This window comes from Myxocyprinus asiaticus, chromosome 10 (assembly GCF_019703515.2).
Source record: "Myxocyprinus asiaticus isolate MX2 ecotype Aquarium Trade chromosome 10, UBuf_Myxa_2, whole genome shotgun sequence".
In the NCBI taxonomy this organism is placed as follows: Eukaryota; Metazoa; Chordata; class Actinopteri; order Cypriniformes; family Catostomidae; genus Myxocyprinus; species Myxocyprinus asiaticus.
The window spans coordinates 34774841-34797650 of record NC_059353.1 but is presented as its reverse complement, the minus strand read 5'-3'; the positions used below and the strand labels follow the sequence as shown (position 1 = coordinate 34797650).

The window sequence follows — 22810 nt, the reverse complement described above, 5'->3', positions numbered from 1 at the left end:
AAGCAACATGTGTAGTGAAAAGCAACTTATGTTATGAAAGCAGCATATACACACTATTTCCTTTGCGAGAACAACAGTGTGACAGGTCAGTGTGTACAATGATTGAGAAAACACCTTTGACAGTAGCCTATTAGTATGGCTTCAAAAACATAAAACTAGTGCAGATTTCATAAAGGCTATGATTTTAGCAGATAAAAATAAGAGTTTATCTAAGGATACAGAGTTGTCCTTTGTTTCGGCAAAATAAAATGGGTCAAAACGCCAAAAGGTCAAGCAAGTGGCGCCCCCTTGTGGTTGAAAAGTAAAATGGTAAAATATGTTTTGGTGCAATGCTACAATACTTTCATGTTGACACATATTTACAAATAACAACGTGTGTGTGTGTGTGTGTGTGTGTGTGTGTGTGTGTGGGTGGGTGGGGGGGGGGGGGTCTGGGGGTCTGATTTTGAACTAAAATCAATAATGAACAACCGTTTGGCGATATGACGGTTCTAAATACACAACTCTGTTGTGTGTGATGCACCTGTTGAGGGGTGGAGTCGGTGAGGTCATTGTGGAATGGGGGAGGGGAATTCTTCTCCCATAGAGCAAAGGTGTGTTTACACTGCGGACTCTCGAGAATATAGATAGGTCACAGAAATAAGAATATTTATGGATATGCTTCTAACATACTTTTTCAGATGACATGATGGCCTGCGTGTGGTGCCAACATTTACAAGCAGTTTGAGTCGTACTCCGGATTTTGCTGTGTTTTGTTGGAAATTTGAAGTGGGTAAAAAGAAAACTTCCGTGTAACCGAGAAACATGCTGAAGCTCGAGGTGATTGCTCTCGTGCTCTACGTCTTTCCAACACGTAAGTGGCTTTCTAAAACCACTATCAGGGGTTAAACTGGGAAATTGAAGGATTGTTTACTATTAGATCCTTCTGACTATTTAAAATATGGGAATGCTTTACTATAAATTCAGTAAGTTGAGTTGCAAGGTTAATAATCAACAGGTGTAAACATTACAGGCCAATAAACCAGTGGCCTATATCACAAAGCAGCTAGGTAAGTTAAAACTTAGTTTAAGCGAACTCTATATTTGCAGTACCAGTAAGGTGGATAGGTTTTCATTATGGTTCATCGCCATTGTAACATGATCTAAACGGCTATGTTTTGTTCTCCATCACAGATCTCATGCTGAACCAATCAGCTGTGAGCAAATTTATATCTCTGACACAATAATGCCACTCCCCCCTATTCTCTCGCTCTCCAATTTAAAGCCCACTTCAAAGAGAAAAAAAAAAAATTTTTTTTTTTAAAGATATGTTAGCTTATTTATTTGCAAGAAATAGTTTTTCAGCAGTCTCACATTTTTAAAGACACTTTAATTGTTGCCTTGTCTGTCAATATTTAAATCCTTTTTTAGCAAATCTCCACTTTCACTTTCAAATTCTTCTTTCGAATTATTTGTGCATATCGCCACCTACTGGGCAGGGAGGATAATTTATAGAAAGAAAAGGGCTTAAATATTGATCTGTTTCTCACCCACATCTATCATATCGCTTCTGATTCTGAAGAAATGGATTTACCCACTGAAGTGTGTTTACCCACTTTTATGCTGCCTTTATATGCTTTTTGGACCTTCAAAGTTCCATGTTCTGGCCACCATTCACTTGCATTGTATGGGTGAACTATCCCTTTAAACATAATGAAGCCTGATTGGACTTAGTGAATGAAGCCTGGTTGGATTTAGTGTGTTTTGTCAAACTAAAATCAATCCTGGAATCCTGAGTTTGTTTAGCTTCTTTGTGATACATGGCACAGATCACGTGACCGTGTATTTATAAACTTTCTTTATACCAATACATTAATGAAGTGTTGTGTAGACTGAACCGCAGTTCTGTTTATATATTCTCTAGTGCAGTGGTTCCCAACCTTGTTCCTGGAGGCCCACCATCACTGCACATTTTGTATATCTCCCTTTTCTGATACACCCAGTTCAGGGCTGCATCCGAAACCAGGAAAGTGCTGCCTTCGGAGGCTGTATACGGAGCAGGGGCGTAGCGGTCATTTAAAAAGGGGGGGGGGGGGGGGGGTCAGCTGTCAGTAGGTGGCTCGCACAGATCCAGCACTTACAGAGCAGTATTAATATATTACAGTATATATATCATACTTGTATATTAATAAGAATTATATTAATATATATACATATTTACTTTTAATGTTTGTAGTATTTTAAAGATTGAAGTATTGCAAAATAATTGCAAAATTTCGCAAAATTAGCTGCAAAAATAAAGGGCATCTTGTGGAGCACTTGGTTCTGTTTCACACATTACAATAAAAGACTGAGCACTAACTGGTCCTTGAATAAATTGTTTTATCAATTACAATAATGACAATTGTGCATGTGCAATTTATTTTTTCATTGTGAGATTTAAGGCGCTGATATAAACTCCACTTACAACGTGTGCTTTAAGAAGGATTGTCCTTTCTTTTTGTTTTCTGCAGTGCATTTCACGTAATGCTGTCAATCAAGAATGATGTGCCGATAAATAACTCTCGTTTGTATATTCCTCATCTCTAGATTATTAATTTAGATCAACGGTGATAAAAAAACATGGATAAATGAGCATTGTTGAAATGAATAAGGCTGCATTGATTAGACTGTCTGACTGACGGCCTATTACATAAGGGTTGTTTCGACTCATGAAACTCACCTGTGACTGGCTGGATGGTTGCTCAAGTCAGCCCAAAGTAACAAAATGCAAAGAATACTGTATACAATTCCACCATTTGGACTCGGTATGGGTTTAGCTTGAAAAAGTGCAGGGGACAAAAATCTCCTTTTTAAAGAGTGCGGGGGACGTGATTGATTAGGGAGGTATCCAAAATGTGTAGTGTTGGGGGGCCTCCAGGAACAGGGTTGGGAACCATTGCTCTAGTGAAACACCCTATCCACAATATTCTCATACGAGTCCACTGTATTTCGCTAGGTGGGCAGAATTTCCTGTTGGCTAGCGGAAGTGCGATTTGTTGGCATTTTGTGTGTAGCCGGTCACTGCTTGCTTGTCATGCGGCTGCCTACAGAAGGATTGTCTTAGGAATATCTGTTTGAAAAATCTTTGAATAATTTGTTTGTGTGCTCTTCACTTTATTGGCAAGAAGTAAACAGCAGGGATTACTTATATTATCCACCATTACAGTCCGGCTACGATAGACATCCAGAAACGGAGCACAATGAATTACATAAACGATAGCATTATTGTGCTAACAGGTGTGTGTACATGTGCTGAAAGTTCATTCGAAATTTTGAGAGTTTGTTCATTTCTGTTTAGCATCTTTTTTTTTTTTTTTTTGTGAATTCACATGTTTTGAAATGGCATTATTACTGAGTATAAAAAGGAATGTTTTTTTTTTTTCCTGAACTGTCTATGAGTAGTGACAATGTTTTCAACAGTTTTCATGCTGTGATGCTAAATGGATCAATTCTACAGTGCAAGACCATAATTATTAGATGAGACATGTACAGTAGTGAGATATTTTATCACGTTTGAAATGAATTGTATTATGATTTTCCTCTTTCCTGCATTTTTCTTGCCTGCAATTCACTTTGTTTTGAGTGTCTTTGCAGAATGTGCTTGTCTACACTAAAGGTGATTTGGAAAACAGTGTGGACATTCATTTAGGATCAATTAAATTTATTTGTACAGTGTTTTTAATAATACATACTGTTGTATAGTTGCTTTACAGAGAACATTGAACTTTTGTGTACAATGTTTATAATATATGTCCAAATAAATATATTTATTTGTATTGCATGTAGTTCTTATTGTACGGTACAGTTTATTGTGTAGCTGTTAATACATCATTATTATACAAGAACAATAAATTCAATCTACAGGATCAGTTGTTCAGTCAACACTAAAACATTTGATGTAGTTATAGCATTTATAGATGGTTATTATGTAAACTAACAATTATAAAGCTAGATTGAGCTTACTACACATTCATCTCCAACAAAATAATTTTATTTTATCCGAAAAACGGCAGCATGACAGTCTCATCGCCTGAGTCCTGTAAAACACGAGCATCCTGCAGTTTGGACCTCCCCTGTATCTGCAGTAAATATATAATGTTGGTACAATAAACTCTTCAGGTTCTGACTAGACTCAATATAGGCTTTAAAATAAACGTAATTGTCTACTGTTATCAAAACATGTCCAATTTTACAGCTGTGAAGTTGCTAATAGGCTACATAGCTTGTCAGGTTAGTCTGCTCAGGTTCTTCCATTGATGGATAAAGACTCAACAAAATAACTAAAATGCTTCTATTTGCGATGTTTGGCAATCATCTTAAAACCCATAGTCATTAAAAGATAGATGAGGAACTACCACCCCTGGAGTTTGCTAGTTTGAATCCCAGGGCATGCTGAGTGACTCCAGCCAGGTCTCCTAAGCAACCAAATTGGCCCGGTTGCTAGGGAGGGTAGAGTCACATGGGGCAACCTCCTCGTGATCGCTATAATGTGGTTCGTTCTCAGTGGGGCGCGTGGTGAGTTGAGCATGGTTGCCGCGGTGGATGACGTTAAGCCTCCACACCTGCTATGTCTCCATGGAAACGCTAAACAAGCCACGTGATAAGATGCGCAGTTGACGATCTCAGACGCGGAGGCAACTGGGATTCATCCTCCGCCACCCGGACTGAGGCGAGTCACTACGCGACCACGAGGACTTAAAAGCACATTGGGAATTGGGCATTCCAAAATTGGGAGAAAAATTTGTTCTCAAGTTTCTGTCATTTTTAATGCTGCGTCAGTACATATGCGACTGTTTACGCTTAACCGGAAGTTCCACCCACATCGCCCGCAAAGTGTCATGGGACTCAGGAATATTGTGGATACACAAATAATTTTTGGTCTCTGTATGTTCATGCTTTAAAGTATTAGTGTATTGACTTATAAGGCCATCCAACAAGGTTCCCACAAATAATAAAAAACCTGGAAATGTCAGGGAAATTTAAAAATTGTGATTCCATTTCCAGGCCTGGAAAAGTCATGGAAATTGGTAGAATCTTAAAAAGTCATGAAAATTTCTATAGTGGATAGTTCTCAGCTCTAAAATATTTCATTGGCTAGAAATTGCGCTTTTTGGGTGCAATCGATTTTAAATGACAATAAAAAGAAATCCATTAATCGTGAAAGTCATATACATCGATGAGCCAAAACATTATGGCCACTCATAGGTGAAGCGAATAATGTTGATCATCTCCTAACAAGGCCACATGTCAAGGTCTGGGTAGATTAGATGGTAAGCGAACAATCAGTTCACGTAGTCAGCGTGTTGAATGCAGGAGAAATGGGCAGGAGTAAAGACCTCAGTGACCAGGGCCAGATTTTTATGGCCAGATGACTGGGACAGAGCATCTCTGAAACGGCAAGGCGTGTTGCGCGAGGGCAACGAATGCTATCCCGTCTGGTCCAAACCGACAGAAAGTCTACTGTGGCACAAGTCACAAATTTTTTTAATGATGGTTACGGGAGGAATGTGTCACAACACACAGTGCATCACATCTTGCTGCGTATGTGGCTGCATAGCCACAGACCAGTCAGAGTGCCCATGATGACCCCTGTATACCGTCGAAAGCGCGGCACGCGAGCGTCAGAACTGGAGCAGTGGAAGAAGGTCACCTGGTCCGATGAGTTCCATTTTCTTTTACATCACGTGTACGTGTACGCCTTTTACTTGGGGAAGTAATGGCACCAGGATGCACTGTGGGAAGACAACAAGACGGTGGAGGGAGTGTGATGCTCTGGGCAGTGTTCTGCTGGGAATCCGGCCATTCATGTAGTCATCAATTTGACACGTGCCACCTATTTAAACATCGTTATAGACCAGGTACACCCCTTCATAGCAATGGCATTCCTTGATGGCAGCGGCCTCTTTCAGCAGGATAATGTGGCCTGCCACACTGCATACATTGTTCGGGAATGGTTTGAGGAATATGATGAAGAGTTCAAGGTGTTGCCCTGTTCTCCAAATTACCCAGATCTCAATCCGATTGAGCATCTGTGGGATGTGCTGGACCAACAAGTCCGATCCACGACAGCTTCACCTCTCTACTTACAGGACTTGAAGGATCTGTTGAAAATGTCTTGGTGCCAGATACCACAGGACACCTTCAGGGGTCTTGTAGAGTCCATGCCTTGGCAGGTCGGTGCTCTGTTGGCAGCACGTGGGGGACCGACAGCATATTAGGCAGGAGGTCATAATATTTTGGCTCATCAGTGTAAATCGAGATGTTTTAATCGAGATATCACTGTCTCCCTCTCTTCTCAGAGCTGTTGTCAATCCAGGTTAATGTTCCTCAGACGGAGAGATACACAACTCTGTTTGCTTCTGTCATTCTGCGGTGTGACTACTCCACCACTGCAAACCAACAAGATGTCCTGGTCACATGGCGATACAAGTCTTTCTGTCTGGATCCAATCCTGGAATATTACTCAACTGGTGAGTGTCATAGGAGAACTTGAGCCTCAACACCTCGAAAATATAGGCTGCAAAGCTTTTATTTTTCTTTTCATAATAAATGTGATAATCGATGTGACCATGTATGGTTTTCTCTTCCATTAGCATACCAAGCAGCTTTGGCCCTTAAGCAGGACCCAGCTAATGATTGTCCAGACAGTCAGCGCACTATTCGCATAGTGATTCAGAAAAGGGGCATCAACGAAGCTACTCTGGGGACAGAGTATCGACAGCGCAAGATCTCTTTACAAAATAGTGAGTTTGGACCCACTAGTGCTTTTTCAAACACTGAACATAAATTCTTTCATTACTCCCTCTCATGTCATTCCAAACCCGTATGATTTCTTTTTTTCAAGTGAAATACAAAAGGAGAAGTTATGCACACACCTCAGTCACCATTCACTTTCATTATATGGAAAAAAAGATGCAATGAATGTAAAAGGATACTTAGGCTGTCATTCTGCTGAAATGTCTGTCATTCAGTTAATTTATTATAAATTAGGGTAAATGTATCCTTCGTAACCTTGGCAACATGCTGCCACATAGCATAGTAAATGTTTTATGATTTACCTTTTTTTGTTTTACAGCTGCAGACCTGGTAATCAATGAGGTCATGTGGTGGGACAACGGCATGTATTACTGCTCCATTGATGCAGCCGGTGATGTTGTGGGAGACTCTGACAAGGAAATAAAACTCATCGTGTATCGTAAGTATTAACACACTGAAGTCTTGATTGTAACCACTGAAAAGCTCATAGGTGCTGATGAGGTCACATCCCCCTCTTTCTCTCAGACTGGCTGACTGTGCTGCTCATCATTCTTGGGGCATTGTTGCTGATCATACTGATTGGTGTCTGCTGTTGTCAGTGCTGTCCTCAGAATTGCTGCTGTTATGTGCGTTGTCCCTGCTGTCCTCACACTTGTTGCTGTCCAGAAAAAGGTATTTACCCCCACTGACTCTTTGCATGCATCTTTCATTGTATGGAAAAAGTGAATAGTGACTGTGGCTGTCATTACATGTCGTCTTAATTGACTTTATTTGTCAACAATAATATTATTATTGTTATCATTACTACTAATATTATTATTATTAAAACATTCAAAATGCATATTATGTTTTTATTTTTGTAGTCTAATAATTATGTAGCTATGATTTAGTAATCAGATATCAGACACTTTAACATGAAAAATGATAAACAACGTTGGTTAGTTGTGTAAATATTTGCCCTGACAACGATTCAGTTATGATTCTTTAACTAACAGCTATGATGCATCATGAAATCTCAAATTTGGTCACAATTCAATTATTTTAGAATGATTTTTAAAAATATGGTTAAAAATAATACTTTTTTACTGAACATTCTTAATTTAGACATCACAGACATCCACCAGACATGAGCACTAGAGACACAGATGCATTTAGGACCAAGGAGGTTCGGCTTATGTGTGGCTACATATATGAACAGAAAAATAACACTAATGTTCCATGCATTATAGATCTGATATAAAGGATTGCATAATGCAACACAATGACTTCTTTCAAAAACACACACAAACAGACGGTATGTAAACCGTGGAATAAGCATTATAGATTTGCATATGATGTAACGTTAACATTTATTGCACCAATAATTACGAATAGAATATGTCATGTGCAGACAGATAAGGTCTATGTTTAAATCAAGCAGGATCATAGAACTGAAAACCATGTATTAATAGCGTATAAAGGCGGTTTTATGCCTGGTGCTGTACCTGCAAGTTTCCTGTTCATTTTCAATGGGAGTCTGAAATCACTCCCTATTCCCTATATAGCGCACTGTAAAGAGAGCGAGTAAACAAGTGAGTGAATTTGCTCACTGACATTTATTAAGGCTGTCTACTATTCGTGGTTAAACAATTTTATGGAGAAATTGCACATTTTATGGAGATATAATGCAATATAAACATAATATATCGTAATTGGAGAAGAAAGCAACAACAGTTAACTTACTTTGGTCAATTGTACGCAAACAGTAATAATTAATCACAAAAAGCTGAACTTGGCAGCATCCATCCATCCATTTACCTGCTTATTCTATGTGGGGTCACTGGAAGTGAACTCGGAAGCATGAACCTTCTTAATTTAACGTGCCCTTTTTTCTTTTTAATCTCACACGCTTCCCGTCTGTTGCGAGAAGGCTTGTGTAATCTTTGATTGTATTGGTATCACATTGGGTATTAATATAGTAATAATAATCGATTCTTAAATTCCGTAATTGATGCATGGAAATTTCTTTGTCAGATCGATGCATTTTTACACCCATAATATTTATTGATCTCTAATAACAAATGACTTCTTTTTCATTCTGAAATCTTGTCAAATATTTGTTTCATGTTCATTCTCTCCTTAGCGGTAATGCACCACAAGATGATGCGTGACGCTCAAAAGGCAATGGTACCATGGCTTCATGGACAGCCCATTTATGCCCCTATTGCTTCAAATGCATCTTCTCAGGGAAACCCATTACTGTATTCAGGTCAGATATGCTTCCTCTAATCATCTGCTGATCAGTAATAGAATGACACTAATGTGGCTCTTACAAAACTCATTTGAATTTGTATTCCACAGGCTCATTTTATGAAACTCCATCCAAACACAACTTTCCCATGGGCCCAATGGCCATTCCTTCCCCTCAACCAGCACCTCCCCATGGATACCATGCCAATGTCACCATGAATGGGAATGCACATGGAAATAACCAGGTGTTAGATTTTGTGGAGAACCAGGTTAGAGGGATGAATATGGGAACCTCGATGCTCCAGCCTCAGCATCACTACGCAGCAGTCCCGCTTCAAAACCTTCAACCTCATTATATGGCCTCACAACCCCAACCCACACCACAGGCTGTGTCTTTTTCAGCCAGGCCACCCAGCATGCTTTCAGCCCTGGATGAGATGGGTGTACAAGGTGTGGAGCGCAGAGTCATCCAACTGCCTCCCATTGTGGGGCGTGCAAAACAGAGCTCTCGGCGGGCTAATGGTGGTGCCCATGGGAGACTTCGGCAGTCTAGTCAGTCCAGTGGTAGTTCTAATCGCACAGGTCATCATCGGGATAACTCCTGGAGGGAGCAAGCATCTTCACGAAGAGGGATCCCACGCAGCTACAGTGACGAGTCAGACTGGGATGACAGGCGTGGAGGGCGAGGTTCTGCAGGACGCAGAGGAGGTTCAGGTTCAGACAGGTCTCGTCCATGTGCCCTCAGTAAAGGGGAGCTGTTGGAAGAGTTGGAGCGTGCGACTAATCGGAGGGACAGGAGTTATTCACCTGCTCCACGCAGGGGCTCCTGGAGTTCAGATGAGGAGGACAGTTATAGAATGGAAAAACGATCTCAAGGGAGATTGTCTGAGAAACCACCAGCTTACTCTTCCATTGACATTCTGCCTGGCCACAGCAGGAGGAGCGACCACTTCTCAGTAAGAATCTAAACCCATGACCCCAAAAGTATTTGGACACTTAAACCACACTTAAAAATTTTTAAATGCCATTGCATTAGGTAACAAAATATCAAAAGAAGTGGCATTTATTTTAAAGAAAGGGCACAAGTAGTTTTCAAGCAAAAAATTACAGGAAAAATGTCAGGTTTTAAATGATAAAACAATAGATGTATTGTTAAACATGGTTACTCTGCTAGACCACCTGTGTGAACTTGAGGGTCTCTGACTGCATACATCCACTACAAAATACATTAAAGGGGGATAGTTCACCCAAAAATGAAAATTCTCTTATTTACTCACCCTCATGCCATCCCAGATGTGTATGACTTTTGTTCATCTGCTGAACACAAATTAAGATTTGTAGAAGAATATCTTTGCTCTATTGGCCCTTTCAAAGCAAGGGAGTGGTGGCCAGAAATCTGAAGGTCCAAAAAGCAGATAAAAGCAGCATAAAAGTAATCCATAAGACTTCAGTGGTTAAATACATGTTTTCAGAAGCGATATGATAGGTGTGGATGAGAAACAGATCAATATTTAAGTCCTTTTTTACTATAAATCTCAACTTTTACTTTCACATATGAAAGTCACATTTGGTGCCAGTTTTTTCACATGTGAAAGTGAAAGTGGAGATTTATAGTAAAAATTATTTAATTACTTAAATATTGATCTGTTTCCTACCCACACCTATCATATCGCTATTTATTTATTATTCAGATTTAACCACTGTAGGCTTATGGATTACTTTAATGCTGCTTTTATGTGCTTTTTGGACCTTCAGATTTCCGGCCACCATTCACTTGCATTGAAAGAACCAACAGAGCTGAAATATTCTTCTAAAAATCTTCATCTGTGTTCTGCTGAAGAAAGAAAGTCATACACATCTGGGATGCCATGAGGGTAAGTAAACGATGAGAAAATTTTCATATTTGGGTGAACTATCCCTTTAACAGTTTGTTAAAAGAAATTCCTTTTAAATAAGGTTCTGAGGATAAAGTATCATTTGTTTGCAGATGTCACTTGGTTTTATGTTTTGTAACAGCATATGCAAAGACAATCTATAGTAATTCTTAACTTTTCCCCCCACCTTTTCCTGTTAACCATTCCTAAGATTGTCTCATACAGCACTTTTTTATTCAGTGAGAAAGTTAGTTTGTCATTTTATTAACGTTTAATAAAACATTTATGTCTGAAACTGAGTAAATAACACTAAATTAATAAAGGCAAATGTAAATAAGTTTTATTGTTTGTCTCATCATAAATAATCTCAATCTTACAGGATAAGAGTTCTCGCAGTGGCACAAGCGTGGTGATCTGAATCCTCAACCTGCCTTGTCCTTCATTTCCAAACTGATCTGTCACTACTTACCACCTTCATGAATGTCTACTGGAGCAGTGTACTATCATTAGGACTAATGGTGCACTTTTGCACTGAAATTAAAAATTGATCACAGGTGGACTGCATTAGATATCTGGAAGACAGTGAATGCACTGTATGCCTTTTTTTTTTTTTTTACGTGTATTTTATCTATTTTATTTTAAGCTGTAGATATGCAATCACTTGAAAACATTTGTTTGTTTTATACTACTAATGGAACTTTTTTATTGTATATTGTTAAAGGAATATTCTGAATTCAGAACAAATTAGGCTCAATTGACAGCATCTTGTGGCATAATGTTAATTATCACAAACATTTATTTAGACTCGTCCCTCCTTTAAAAAAAGCATGGAAGTGAATGGGGCCAATCGGTAAACGTTAAAATACTCAAAAATGTAGCCACAAAACGTAAACAATATGTGTGTTAAGATGATTTTAATGTGATAAAATCGCTTAGTAATCTTTTGTGTGTACATGTACACCCAGTTTTACAACTTCGTTGCCATGACAACATAACGCTGTAAACCCTAAAACCTTAAAACAACTGTAAAAATGTTGATTTAAACAGCTTTACAGCTCCATAATACATGAGTTTTAACAGAAGAATTAATGTAAGTGCTTTAATAAAATAATAAGCTTCACATTTCTGCCTTTAAACACTCCAAAAATTGGCCCCATTCACTTCCATTGTAAGTGCCTCACTGTAACCTCGATTTTTGTTTGTTTTAAAGAAAAGGATGGACAAGTCAAAATTATTTGTTGTGGTAATCAACATTATGCCACAAATGCTGTCAACTGAGCTCAACTTTTGAACCCCGAATATTCCTTTAACCACAAACAGGGTTTCTGGTATTTGATTAGTACAATATGTGGATGACGCTCAGTGGCACTTCAGTGAAGGTTATACATAAAAGAGCCTCTTTTGTTCATTTAAGTGTTCTGTTTACTTCAGTTTGCTCTTTGGAGATGTTCTTTTGTTGGTTTAGTTGTTTGTTTTCATGTTTGGTACTTTCATCTAAATACCATGTTTATCAAGAGAAAGGTAACTGTTTCGGTGTCAGTACAAATGTATTTGCTATTAGTCGCATTAAAAAACAACACCATAACACTCAATTCTTACATGAGCTGTACCATCTGTTTCAAAGAGAAAAGCTTTCAAGGTCTTTTGGTTGACTCTTGAGTCATGTGCTGAAATTGCTGTAGACATGGTTGGAAGTTACTTTTACAGGTTTTATCTGGGAACATCTGTTTGAATACCTTCCTGCGTATATGTGATTTTTTTTGTTCTTTTTTTTTTTTTTCTGAAAAATGTCGACAGACTTTCCTCTTATAATTAAATTGGACTGTTATTACAATATGTGCTTACACATTATTTTATAATTAATTATTATGAATAATAATTAATACATGTATTATATTGTTATTATTATAAAGTTTATACTTATATTTAGATGTTATTGATATATTAATATATGATATATTGTTTTTGTTATTATTAATAATAATTATAAATAATCTTTTATTATATCCACAAAACAAAACACTAAAAGTTCTTATAAGAAGCATATCTGCAGTGTATGTGGGATCTGGTGCATCTTCTGTATTTATAAAGTTTGACCAAGCAACTTTGTGAATACGTTTTTCTGTGGCACTACTGAAACGCCCGCGGTCCAATAGCTGCTTTTATTTTGTTTTAGAACAAGGCGGGTAAAGCGTTTCAAAGAACAAAACAAAAAGTGGGGGAGGAGAGATGCCACAGATCTTTTCTTTTATTTGGAAACTTCGTCACTCGCATCGTCTCATCCTATTGGCCAGTTAAGCCCCAAAGGGGCGGGACAAAGGGAAGAGCGTAGGGAAGCTTAAGTGTCAAAGTCAAACAAACCTGGATCGTTTTTGTGTCAGACGATTGCAACATCATCATCCTCATCATCCTCCACTGCCCATCAGAGGAGACAGGCAGCAGCAGCAGCAGCTCAGCGTTTGGATTAAACCCAGTGAAACAGAGCCTGCCGGTGGACTGATTCAGGCTGTTCTCAGGTACGTGGCTTTGCTTATAAACAGGCGTGTCTTATAATAGAACAATGACAAGGGTGAACCTCTCCAGAATATAAAGTTGGCCTGAAACAAGCTGTTTGAAATGAAGAACCTTAGTGAATATCTGCGCATCATAATACACTGCATTCACCGATCATGTGTTAAGCATGTTCTACCCAAAGGCCTTGTTTACAGTGGGAGAGGACGAACTTGCTGAACTTGCAAGGGCTGTATTAGTCATATCTGTTTCTTTGTTGCACCGTGATATACTAAAATGACCATGATAACCACAAACATAATACAATTATTGTTACTACAGAACAATTATAATGCATTATTACAGAAATCCTTGTCATTGTTTATGATATTGGTGGCAAATTGAAGTTACCACAGTTTTACTGCAGTGAAATATAATATTCTGGAATATTCTGGAACCATAGTTACCATTGATTTTTATAAGGGACTGCCATGTCTAAATCTCAATTCTCTCACTTTACAGGAATCATGAACTCTCTCTCGGGTAAGAGTATGCTGTCCCTGTGTAGGGTTTTCTCTGGTGCCCAGTCTGCTGCTCTCATTGGGGCCGTGAGGGTCTGTCACTCAGGCGTGAGCTCCAAGGGCTCTGTCTTCACCAAAAAGCGTGGCTATGACATTATCAGGAACCCACACTTAAACAAGGTAAGCATAGTTAGGCCCAAGCTCATGTTCTGGGAACGTGAGTGTCATTTGATGTATAGGTAATTGCCGAAGAAATGTTCTTCTTGACCCAGGAGATATTGCATTGTCAGCAGCAGGTGCTTTGATTAGACATGAATTAATGCCAAAGTCCCCACAGATAACAGCATATGAAAGTGGCATTATGAGATACGTAATCTGCATGCAAAGCCTGGCTTGAGCTCAATGTCACTAGATGTTTTAAAGTTTAGTGGTCTCATGAATGATTTGAAACTCAAATATTTTCTAAGAATTGTGACAAGGTATGACTCAGCCAGGATTCTGAATTGGAATTGAGCTGCATTAGACCACTGAATATGCATAATCTGAGCTGGGTGGATTACTTGTGAATTGTAATCAGGTACTGATTACAAATAACATGACAAAAAATGCAATCAGCAACGTAATCTCATTGGGGGGGTAATATAATCTGATTACTTTGGATTACTTTCGGATTGCTTTCAACCTAATTCCATTTTATTTTATGTCACATGCATTTGAGTAGGATAATCATTTTAACATAAAAGTACAAAGAGGAAGAAAATGTATTCCATTCTTTTTGACTGACGAAAAGAGTTCCTTATGACATTTTTAAAAAGTGCATTAAACATTACACAAATTAAATAAACATTAAATCTTACAGCATGGTCAAAGTGTATAATTCAAAACACTTAGATATCAAGTTAATTTTAAGTGCATAAAACAATAGCAGCATTACGACATTAATGACCATAAAATCAACATAAATCGATCATAAAATGAACGGAAATAAATGGCCATTAAATGAACAGCAACAACATTGCCTAGGTCAAAGCTTTTATTAAAAAACACTAAAACACTTTTAACCCTTACTGCTTACTGATAGTCCATCGGTTATTCCAAAGTTGAGGTGCAAGATATTATCTTTTGAACATCAAGAATATTGTAAAAGTCACACAAGGAACAACTGTGTCAAGTTTCATGTCAAGTTTCATGCAGTGGACTCCACTGCATCAGCAGCAACATTAGAGCGATGGATTTTGTTCCATATTGCTGCACATTTTGTAGTTGGTCTTTTGTGTACCCTGCGGGCAGGACCCTTAGAGATGGCATCCATTAGATCCTTTGAAGCAATTAAGTTAAATGTGTGAGCTGCACACCATTGGTTAGGTAGTAAGAAATAATAAATATATATTTTTTATAAACATATCTAGTTCATTTTAAGTGCATAAAACAATAGAAACATTACATGAACAAACAGTAATGAACCTGAAATCAACAGCAATGACATTGCTAGGTCAAAGCTAACAGCTCTAAACACTGACACGCTTACTTTTAACCCTTAATAATCAGTAATAGTTCATCACCTGTTCCTTAGCCGAGGTGCATATCTTACTGTTGTAACATAAAGGAGCACATGCTCAAAATGTTCATCTGTGAGATTATTGCACTTCGGGTTAAGAATGAGAGGACATTGATATGAAAATGATCAATAAATCATTAATAATTTACTGCCGTTGCCTTGTTAATATGTAATTATGTAATCTATAAAAAAGTAACTGTAGTCCAATTACGAGTATTTTAAAATGTAATTTAATCCAATTACAAGTACTTGATTTTGTAATCTGATTATGTAACCCAGATTACATGTAATCTGTTACTACCCAGCACTGTGCTTAAGTGTTTTGTGTCTTTTGGAGGCTTGCGCATCTTAAAATCAGTGCATGGTTTTAGGATATGACTCAGGATTCTTGCAAAGCAATTTTGGGTGGGTCAGGGATTGTGTTCATTTAAAGGAATATTCCGGGTTCAATACAAGTTAAACTCAATTGGCAGGATTTGTGGCATAATGTTGATTACCACAGAAATTAATTTAGACTCGTCCCTCCTTATCTTTAAAAAAAGCATTAAAATACTCAGTGTTTCAAAAGTATAGCCACAAGACGTATGCATTTTAATATGATTTTAGTGGGAAAAAATTGCTTACTAACTTTTTCTATGTAAAGTTATATTGAATTTTACAATATATTTGCCATGAAGGCGTAACTCTGTAAACCCTAAAACATAAAATGGATGATTTAAACAACTTTACAACTTAAATAATACATGAGTTTTAACAGAAAAATTAATGTAAGCACATTTAGAAAATTATAAGCTTCACATTTCTGCTTTTAAGCCCCCAAAAATTGGCCCCATTCACTTACATTGTAAGTGCCTCACTTTAACCTCCATTTTTACTTCTTTTTTTTATTTTATTTTATTTTTTATTTTTTTTTTACTTATTATTTTGTAAAGAAAATTAGGGACAAGCCCTTTTTTTTTTTTTTTTTGTAGTAGTAATCAACATTAAGCCACAAATGCTGTCCATTGAGCTTAACTGGAATATTCCTTTTAAATGTTACTTTTGCTTCCATTCTATATCATGTGAACACATACAAGCCAGGATGAGATACTTACAGGTTGGAAAATAGGTATGATTTGTCGTGAGAGAACTTTAGAACTTGCCTTTAAAGCCAGGAATGGATGGAAACTGTTGGACGGAAACACAGAGAGTGGAGATCTTACAGGGGAGGGTGGCCATGCTTACATCCCATTGGTCAGAAATAAATAGATCCAACATGTAATGTATCTACCCTAAGCTGGGAGCTTGCCTAGAGGCAGACCCAGTTGCAGGGTGATCATTTTTATACAAACCAGGCTGTAGAAGGAGTGGGCGTTTTTCATTGGTATTAGCAGCTGTCATGTGTTGTTGATGAAGTTATGGTGCTGTGTTAACAGGGCATGGCGTTCACCCTGGAGGAGAGGTTACAGCTGGGTATCCACGGCCTGCTGCCTCCCTGTTTCCTCTCTCAGGATGTCCAAGTGCTTCGTGTCATGAAAAGTTACGAGACACGCAGTAACCCTCTCGACAAGTAAACAGAACTATTTTACAACCTTGATAGAAACTGTATTGCCCTTACTCATCTAGACACAACCCCAAAATAGCACAGTGACAAAATACAGTGGCCCCAAAAATTATTTGGATGCTTAAGCCAAACCTAAGTATTTATACATTTCATGTGTTATTTTACACATTATGAATCCATGTGGCATGTGAAAAGCAAATGAGACCTTTTCACTTTTCTAAGATATTTTTATAGTTTTAACCAATTGCTCCCAAACTAATTTTGGTGGATGTATGAAGTAATTTCCTCTCATAATCAGTTCACAAGGGTGCACTGGCAGAGTAACTTTAAAATAAATGCCACTCGGTTTGATAGTTTGATTTCTAATGAAATTTTATTCTTAGATTAGGTGTGGCTTAAAGGGAAAGTTCACCTTAAAATGAAAATTCTCTCATCATTTACTCACCCTCATGCCATCCCAGATGTGTATGACTCTCTTTCTTCTGCTGAACAAGTGAGCTGATGCCAACATTTTGAAGCTGCAAAAATCACACAAAGGCAGCATAAAAGTAATCCATAATACTCCAGTGGTTAAATCTGTATCTTCAGCAGCGATATGATAGGTATGAGTGAGAAACAGATATTTAAGTCCTTTTTTACTCTTAATTCTCATCCCTGCCAAGTAGGTGGCGATATGCATGAAGAATGTGAATTGCCAAAAACAAAAGAAGAATATAAAAGTGAGAGGATATTAATAATTAGAAAGGACTTAAATATTGATATGTTTCTAACCAACATATATCATATCGCTTCTGAAGATATGGATTAAACCACTGGAGTCTTATGGATTACTTTTATGCTATCTTTATGTGCTTTTGGAGCTTCAAAATTTTGGTCACCATTCACTTACATTGTATAGGACTACAGAGCTGAAATATTCTTCTAAAAATCTTCGTTTGTGTCGAGCAGAAGAAAGAAAGTTATACACATCTGGGATGGCATGAGAGTGAGAAAATGACAGGATTTTTATTTTTGGGTGAACTATCCCTTTAAATGTCCAAATCCTTTTGGGGGCCACTGTACATCTTTAGCTCACAATAGTTCTTTGTTATTTTCTTTCGCTGGCCATTTTCCATTGACAATCAAAACAAAATGTTCTACTCTTATCTCTGCTCTCTCTAACCCTGCAGATACATATTGCTGATGACCCTGCAGGACAGAAATGAAAAACTTTTCTATCGTGTGTTGACCTCTGACATTGAGGAATTCATGCCTATTGTTTATACTCCTACTGTGGGCCTGGCTTGCCAACAGTATGGCCTTGCATTCAGAAGACCAAGGTGAGATAAATGCCTGCTTTGCACCTGGGGCAACTTGTTTAGCCAAACCAACCCTGAATCAGCTTTTACTGTATAAACACTCATACCAGTCCAACCAGTTTTTTTTAAAGGAATAGTTCACCCAAAATTGATAATTCTCTCATAATTTACTCACCCTTATGCCATCTCAAACTCGTATGACTTTCTTTCTAAAAACGAAGGTTTTTTTTGAAGGACATAGGATGTGTTGAAATCCATGTCCATGGGGTCCAAAATTTCAAAGATTCAAAACGGATATAAAGGCAGCATAAAGATAATCCATTCGACAGGAGTGGTTTAAACCATTTCTTTTGAAGGGATACAATCGGTTTTAGGTGAGAAACTGGCCAAAATGTAACTCATACATCCCCAACATTTATCGTATTGGTTCAGAAGACATGGATTAAACCACTCAAGTCATGTGAATTGTATGACTCTGTGTGGTTCTAAATTTTGTTTTTCCCATAGAGGACTGTTTATCACTATACATGACAAAGGCCACATCGCCACCATGCTAAACTCATGGTCGGAAGAGAACATTAAGGTATGTAGAGAGTGTTAAATAGCCATGGTGTCATTCGGTGCCACTAGATGAACGTTTCATTAAATGTGCATTAATAGGCCATAGTGGTGACGGATGGAGAGAGAATTCTGGGATTAGGAGACCTGGGCAGTTATGGAATGGGCATCCCAGTAGGCAAGCTGGCTCTGTACACAGCATGTGGAGGAGTGCCACCCCAGCAGTGCCTGCCTGTACTGCTAGATGTGGGCACTGATAATCAGGTATAACAACAGAATTGTTATACGATGACAAGTTTAATATAAGATTTTACTACTTTGTTCACAGGGTTAGTAAGTTTTACAAAATTTGTTGTCCCTGTTTTTAACCCTGTGGTTACATTTTGTATTTGTTTTTGCTCAGACCCTTTTGGATGACCCCTTGTACATTGGCTTAAAGCACAAAAGAGTCAGGGGCAAAGAATATGATGACCTCATAGATGAGTTCATGCAAGCCATCACTGACAAGTACGTGAAACGTTCTTAAAGGTGCAGTGTGTAATTTCTGCACCACTAGTGGCACTAAACAGAATTGAAATCTGTTAGTTTGAGTGGCAGAATGGGTCCGACAGAACAGCATTGGCTCAACCAATGGTGAGTTTGGAGCAGGACTACCTTTTTTTTTATTTTTATTATTATTAATGGCAGACATAAGTGTTTGAAACTTGTTTTGATACAGTCATTATTTTTACAATTCTGTTCAGTGCTGCTATGGGTGCAGAATTACACACTTCAGCTTCAAGTGTGTGAAATGGTAAAATGCATTAAAATCCAGTTCATTTATATATTTTGTTTCAGGTACGGGATGAATTGTCTCATTCAGTTTGAAGATTTTGCCAACAGCAATGCCTTCCGTATTCTCAATAAGTACCGCAACCGTTTCTGCACTTTTAATGATGACATCCAAGGTAAGTGTGCACATTACAATATCAGACTGTAGTGCTACACGCATACATTTCATTTAAAGACTACATCAAATAGGGGAGTTGCATCTTTGTCAAAGCTCTGTTCTCATTATTAACTTACCCTCATGCCATCCCAGATATGTATGACTTTCATTCTTCTGCAAACCACAAACAAAGATTTTAGAATAATATCTCAGCTCTGTAGGTCCATACAATGCAAATGATTGTGGTCCAAAACTTTTAAGCTCCAAAAAGCACAAAGGCAGCATAAAAGTAATCCATAAGACTCCAGTGGTGTAAACCGGGTCTTCTAAAGTGATCCAATCGGTTTTGGGGGAGAACAGACCAAAATGTCACTCAATTTTCACTATAAATCTTGACATCAACAGTCTCTTTGGTGATCACGATTTCAAGCTTGATTATACTTCCAATAGCGCCATCTATATCACACTAGGAAGTGTATTCGAGCTTGAAATCATGATCGTGCCTAGAGACTGCAATGGCAAGATGTACAGTGAAAGTGAGTTACATTTTGGTCTGTTCTCATCCAAAACCGACTGGATCACTTCAGAAGAAATGGATTAAACCATTGGGTTACTTTTATGCTGCCTTTATGTGCTTTTTAGAGCTCGAAAGTGTTGGACCCTATTGACCTGCATTTTATTGCCCTATAGAGCAGAGATATTCTTCTAAAAATCTTTCTTGTTCTGCAGAAGAAAGTAACACATCTGAGATGGCATGAGGGTGAGTAAATGATAAGAGAATTTTCATTTTGGGTGAAGTGTTAACAGTGTTTTGCCTTCTCTGTTCCTCTGCCTTATTCAGGCACAGCTTCAGTTGCTGTTGCTGGGGTCCTTGGTGCTCTGAAGATCACAAAGAATAAACTCTCTGACCACAAGTTTGTATTTCAGGGAGCAGGAGAGGTAAAGCAAATTCAGTGCAGAGCTATTACAATGTTTTACTGTGTATTAGCAAATACAAACAAACATTATAAAACATTTGAAAGCTACTTGTGCCATCCTACTTCAGTTATTCCCCGATTAACACAGATGTGATTGGTCTTGGTTTGTCATGTGACCAGGCTGCCTTGGGAATTGCTCACTTACTTATCATGGCAATGGCCAAGGAGGGTGTATCTCATGCTGAGGCCGTGAAGAGGATATGGATGGTGGATTCCAAAGGCCTAATTGTGAAGGTAACAATCAATCCCACACTAACTTTCAAGCTGTTTTTTCCCCCCTCCTACTCGACATCTGAATATACACATTTATGTGGGCTTAATGAAAGATTTCAGTGCATACTGTAAATTAAAGACATTAACTGTAATTTAACACCTCCACTTTTAAATAATGTGATACTAAAACTGACTTTTTTTGTGCCAATGTGCCCTTTAGGGCAGAGGTCATGTGAACCATGAGAAGGAGGAATTTGCCCATGAGCATCCACACATAAAGACTCTGGAGGAAGTAGTGGAAACCATCAAGCCCACAGCTATCATTGGTAATGACTACCTCAGGCCACATACACACTGCAGTTAAATCCCAGTCTGTATGCAAGTAGTTGAAATGAAATATTTCTGGAAATATGTCATGTCTTGCGGTGTAACTTGCTATAAACTATTTTTAAAAGCATTTAGCTAATTCTTTTATAATTATTAGGCATTCTGCTTTAAGACCTCATAAATTGAGAGACTACATGAAACATTGGTACTTCATTGATTTGTCATGCAACAGGAGCATTTAAAATGAATAAGTGAAGGCAAAAGAAGGCCATTAGAGCCAGAGATGATCTTAGATCACGTGTGAGGAAGTATTTAACACCTGTTGAGAGAGTCAGAGAATAGACTTAAAATAATGTCTATTTTTAATTGAATCGAAAGAGAATTAAACACAAACCATCACAGTTCAACTTCATGTTTTCCATATTCCAACACATTTCCTTGCACATTTCCGCTTCTCATGCTATTCACATTTTCCTGTATCAGGACACATTTACAGGGTCAAAAACTTGCAATGGGAGAAAGGTGCTTGAAATTGTTCATGGCAAGCTACTCGGCCTCAAAGGCTCCATATGGTTATTACTTGTTTATTTATAAACACTTATTTTACCGAACAAAACACAAAAACGACATATTAATTTATAATAACTTTTATTGCTTCAAAATGTTGTCAGCCACAGCAGCTTACTAGGTGTGCTTAATTTTTTTTAACCAACAGATGGCAGTATATTGACCTTGTTCAGAAGCTTCGAGAAATGAACCCAATTTCAATAGTTTTGGAATGAAAACCCCATTGCTTCAGAAAGCTTAATTTTGCCATCACTACATAAATGGCTCCACCATATATGCTTTCTCTTATATATTCATATATACTCTGGCGGCCAAATGTTTGGAATAATGTACAGATTTAGCTGTTTTGGAAGGAAATTGGTACTTTAATTCACCAAAGTGCCATTCAACTGATCACAAAGTATAGTCAGGACATTACTGATGTAAAAAACAGCCCCATCACTATTTGAAAAAAGTCATTTTTGAGAGACAGGTCCCATTTTCAGCAGACATCACTCCAACACCTTATCCTTGAGTAATCATGATAAATTGCTAATTTGTTACTAGAAAATCACTTGCCATTATATCAAACACAGTTGAAAGCTATTTGATTTGTTAAATGAAGATTAACATTGTCTTTGTGTTTGTTTTTGAGTTGCCACAGTATGCAGTAGACTGGCATGTCTTAAGGTCAGTATTAGGTCAAAAATGGCAAAAAAGAAACAGCTTTCTCTAGAAACTTGTCAGTCAATCATTGTTATGAGGAATGAAGGCTATACAATGCTTGAAATTGCCAAAAAACTGAAGATTTCATTCAAAGGTGTACATTACAGTCTTCAAAGACAAAGGACAACTGGCTCTAACAAGGACAGAAAGAGATGTGGAAGGCCAGATGTACAACTAAACAAGATGATAAGTACATCAGAGTCTCTAGTTTGAGAAATAGACACCTCACATGTCCTCAGCTGACA

At 37.9% G+C, this 22810-nt stretch overlaps 2 protein-coding genes across 2 annotated transcripts in view; both read left to right on the top strand.

Annotated features, from left to right (window-relative positions):
• The first annotated feature begins 593 nt into the window (after nt 1-593).
• On the top strand, nt 594-12721 carry ildr1b (immunoglobulin-like domain containing receptor 1b). Its single transcript, XM_051707881.1, has 8 exons — nt 594-853; nt 6321-6491; nt 6615-6764; nt 7097-7216; nt 7303-7449; nt 8900-9025; nt 9118-9962; nt 11260-12721. Exons 1-8 carry the CDS (start codon nt 805-807, stop codon nt 11296-11298), a joined length of 1647 nt encoding a protein of 548 aa, XP_051563841.1. The 5' UTR covers nt 594-804; the 3' UTR covers nt 11299-12721.
• Nucleotides 12722-13176: 455 nt separating this feature from the next.
• The window catches only part of LOC127446732 (NADP-dependent malic enzyme-like), a 13014-nt gene continuing 3380 nt past the window's right edge, over nt 13177-22810 (top strand). The window contains exons 1-11 of the mRNA XM_051707876.1: nt 13177-13396; nt 13893-14071; nt 16865-16998; nt 18162-18311; nt 18798-18873; nt 18951-19112; nt 19252-19355; nt 19686-19795; nt 20618-20715; nt 20874-20987; nt 21187-21292. Coding sequence (XP_051563836.1) covers nt 13898-14071; nt 16865-16998; nt 18162-18311; nt 18798-18873; nt 18951-19112; nt 19252-19355; nt 19686-19795; nt 20618-20715; nt 20874-20987; nt 21187-21292 — 1228 coding nt within the window. The 5' untranslated portion in view covers nt 13177-13396; nt 13893-13897. The remainder of the gene's footprint in view (nt 13397-13892; nt 14072-16864; nt 16999-18161; nt 18312-18797; nt 18874-18950; nt 19113-19251; nt 19356-19685; nt 19796-20617; nt 20716-20873; nt 20988-21186; nt 21293-22810) is intronic.

Coding starts and splice junctions, on each gene's coding strand:
- ildr1b (XM_051707881.1), top strand. CDS start 805: ATGCTGAAGCTCGAGGTGATTGCTCTCGTGCTCTACGTCTTTCCAACA. Junction 854..6,320: donor GCTCTACGTCTTTCCAACAC/GTAAGTGGCTTT, acceptor CTCTCTTCTCAG/AGCTGTTGTCAATCCAGGTT. Junction 9,026..9,117: donor AAACCCATTACTGTATTCAG/GTCAGATATGCT, acceptor TGTATTCCACAG/GCTCATTTTATGAAACTCCA.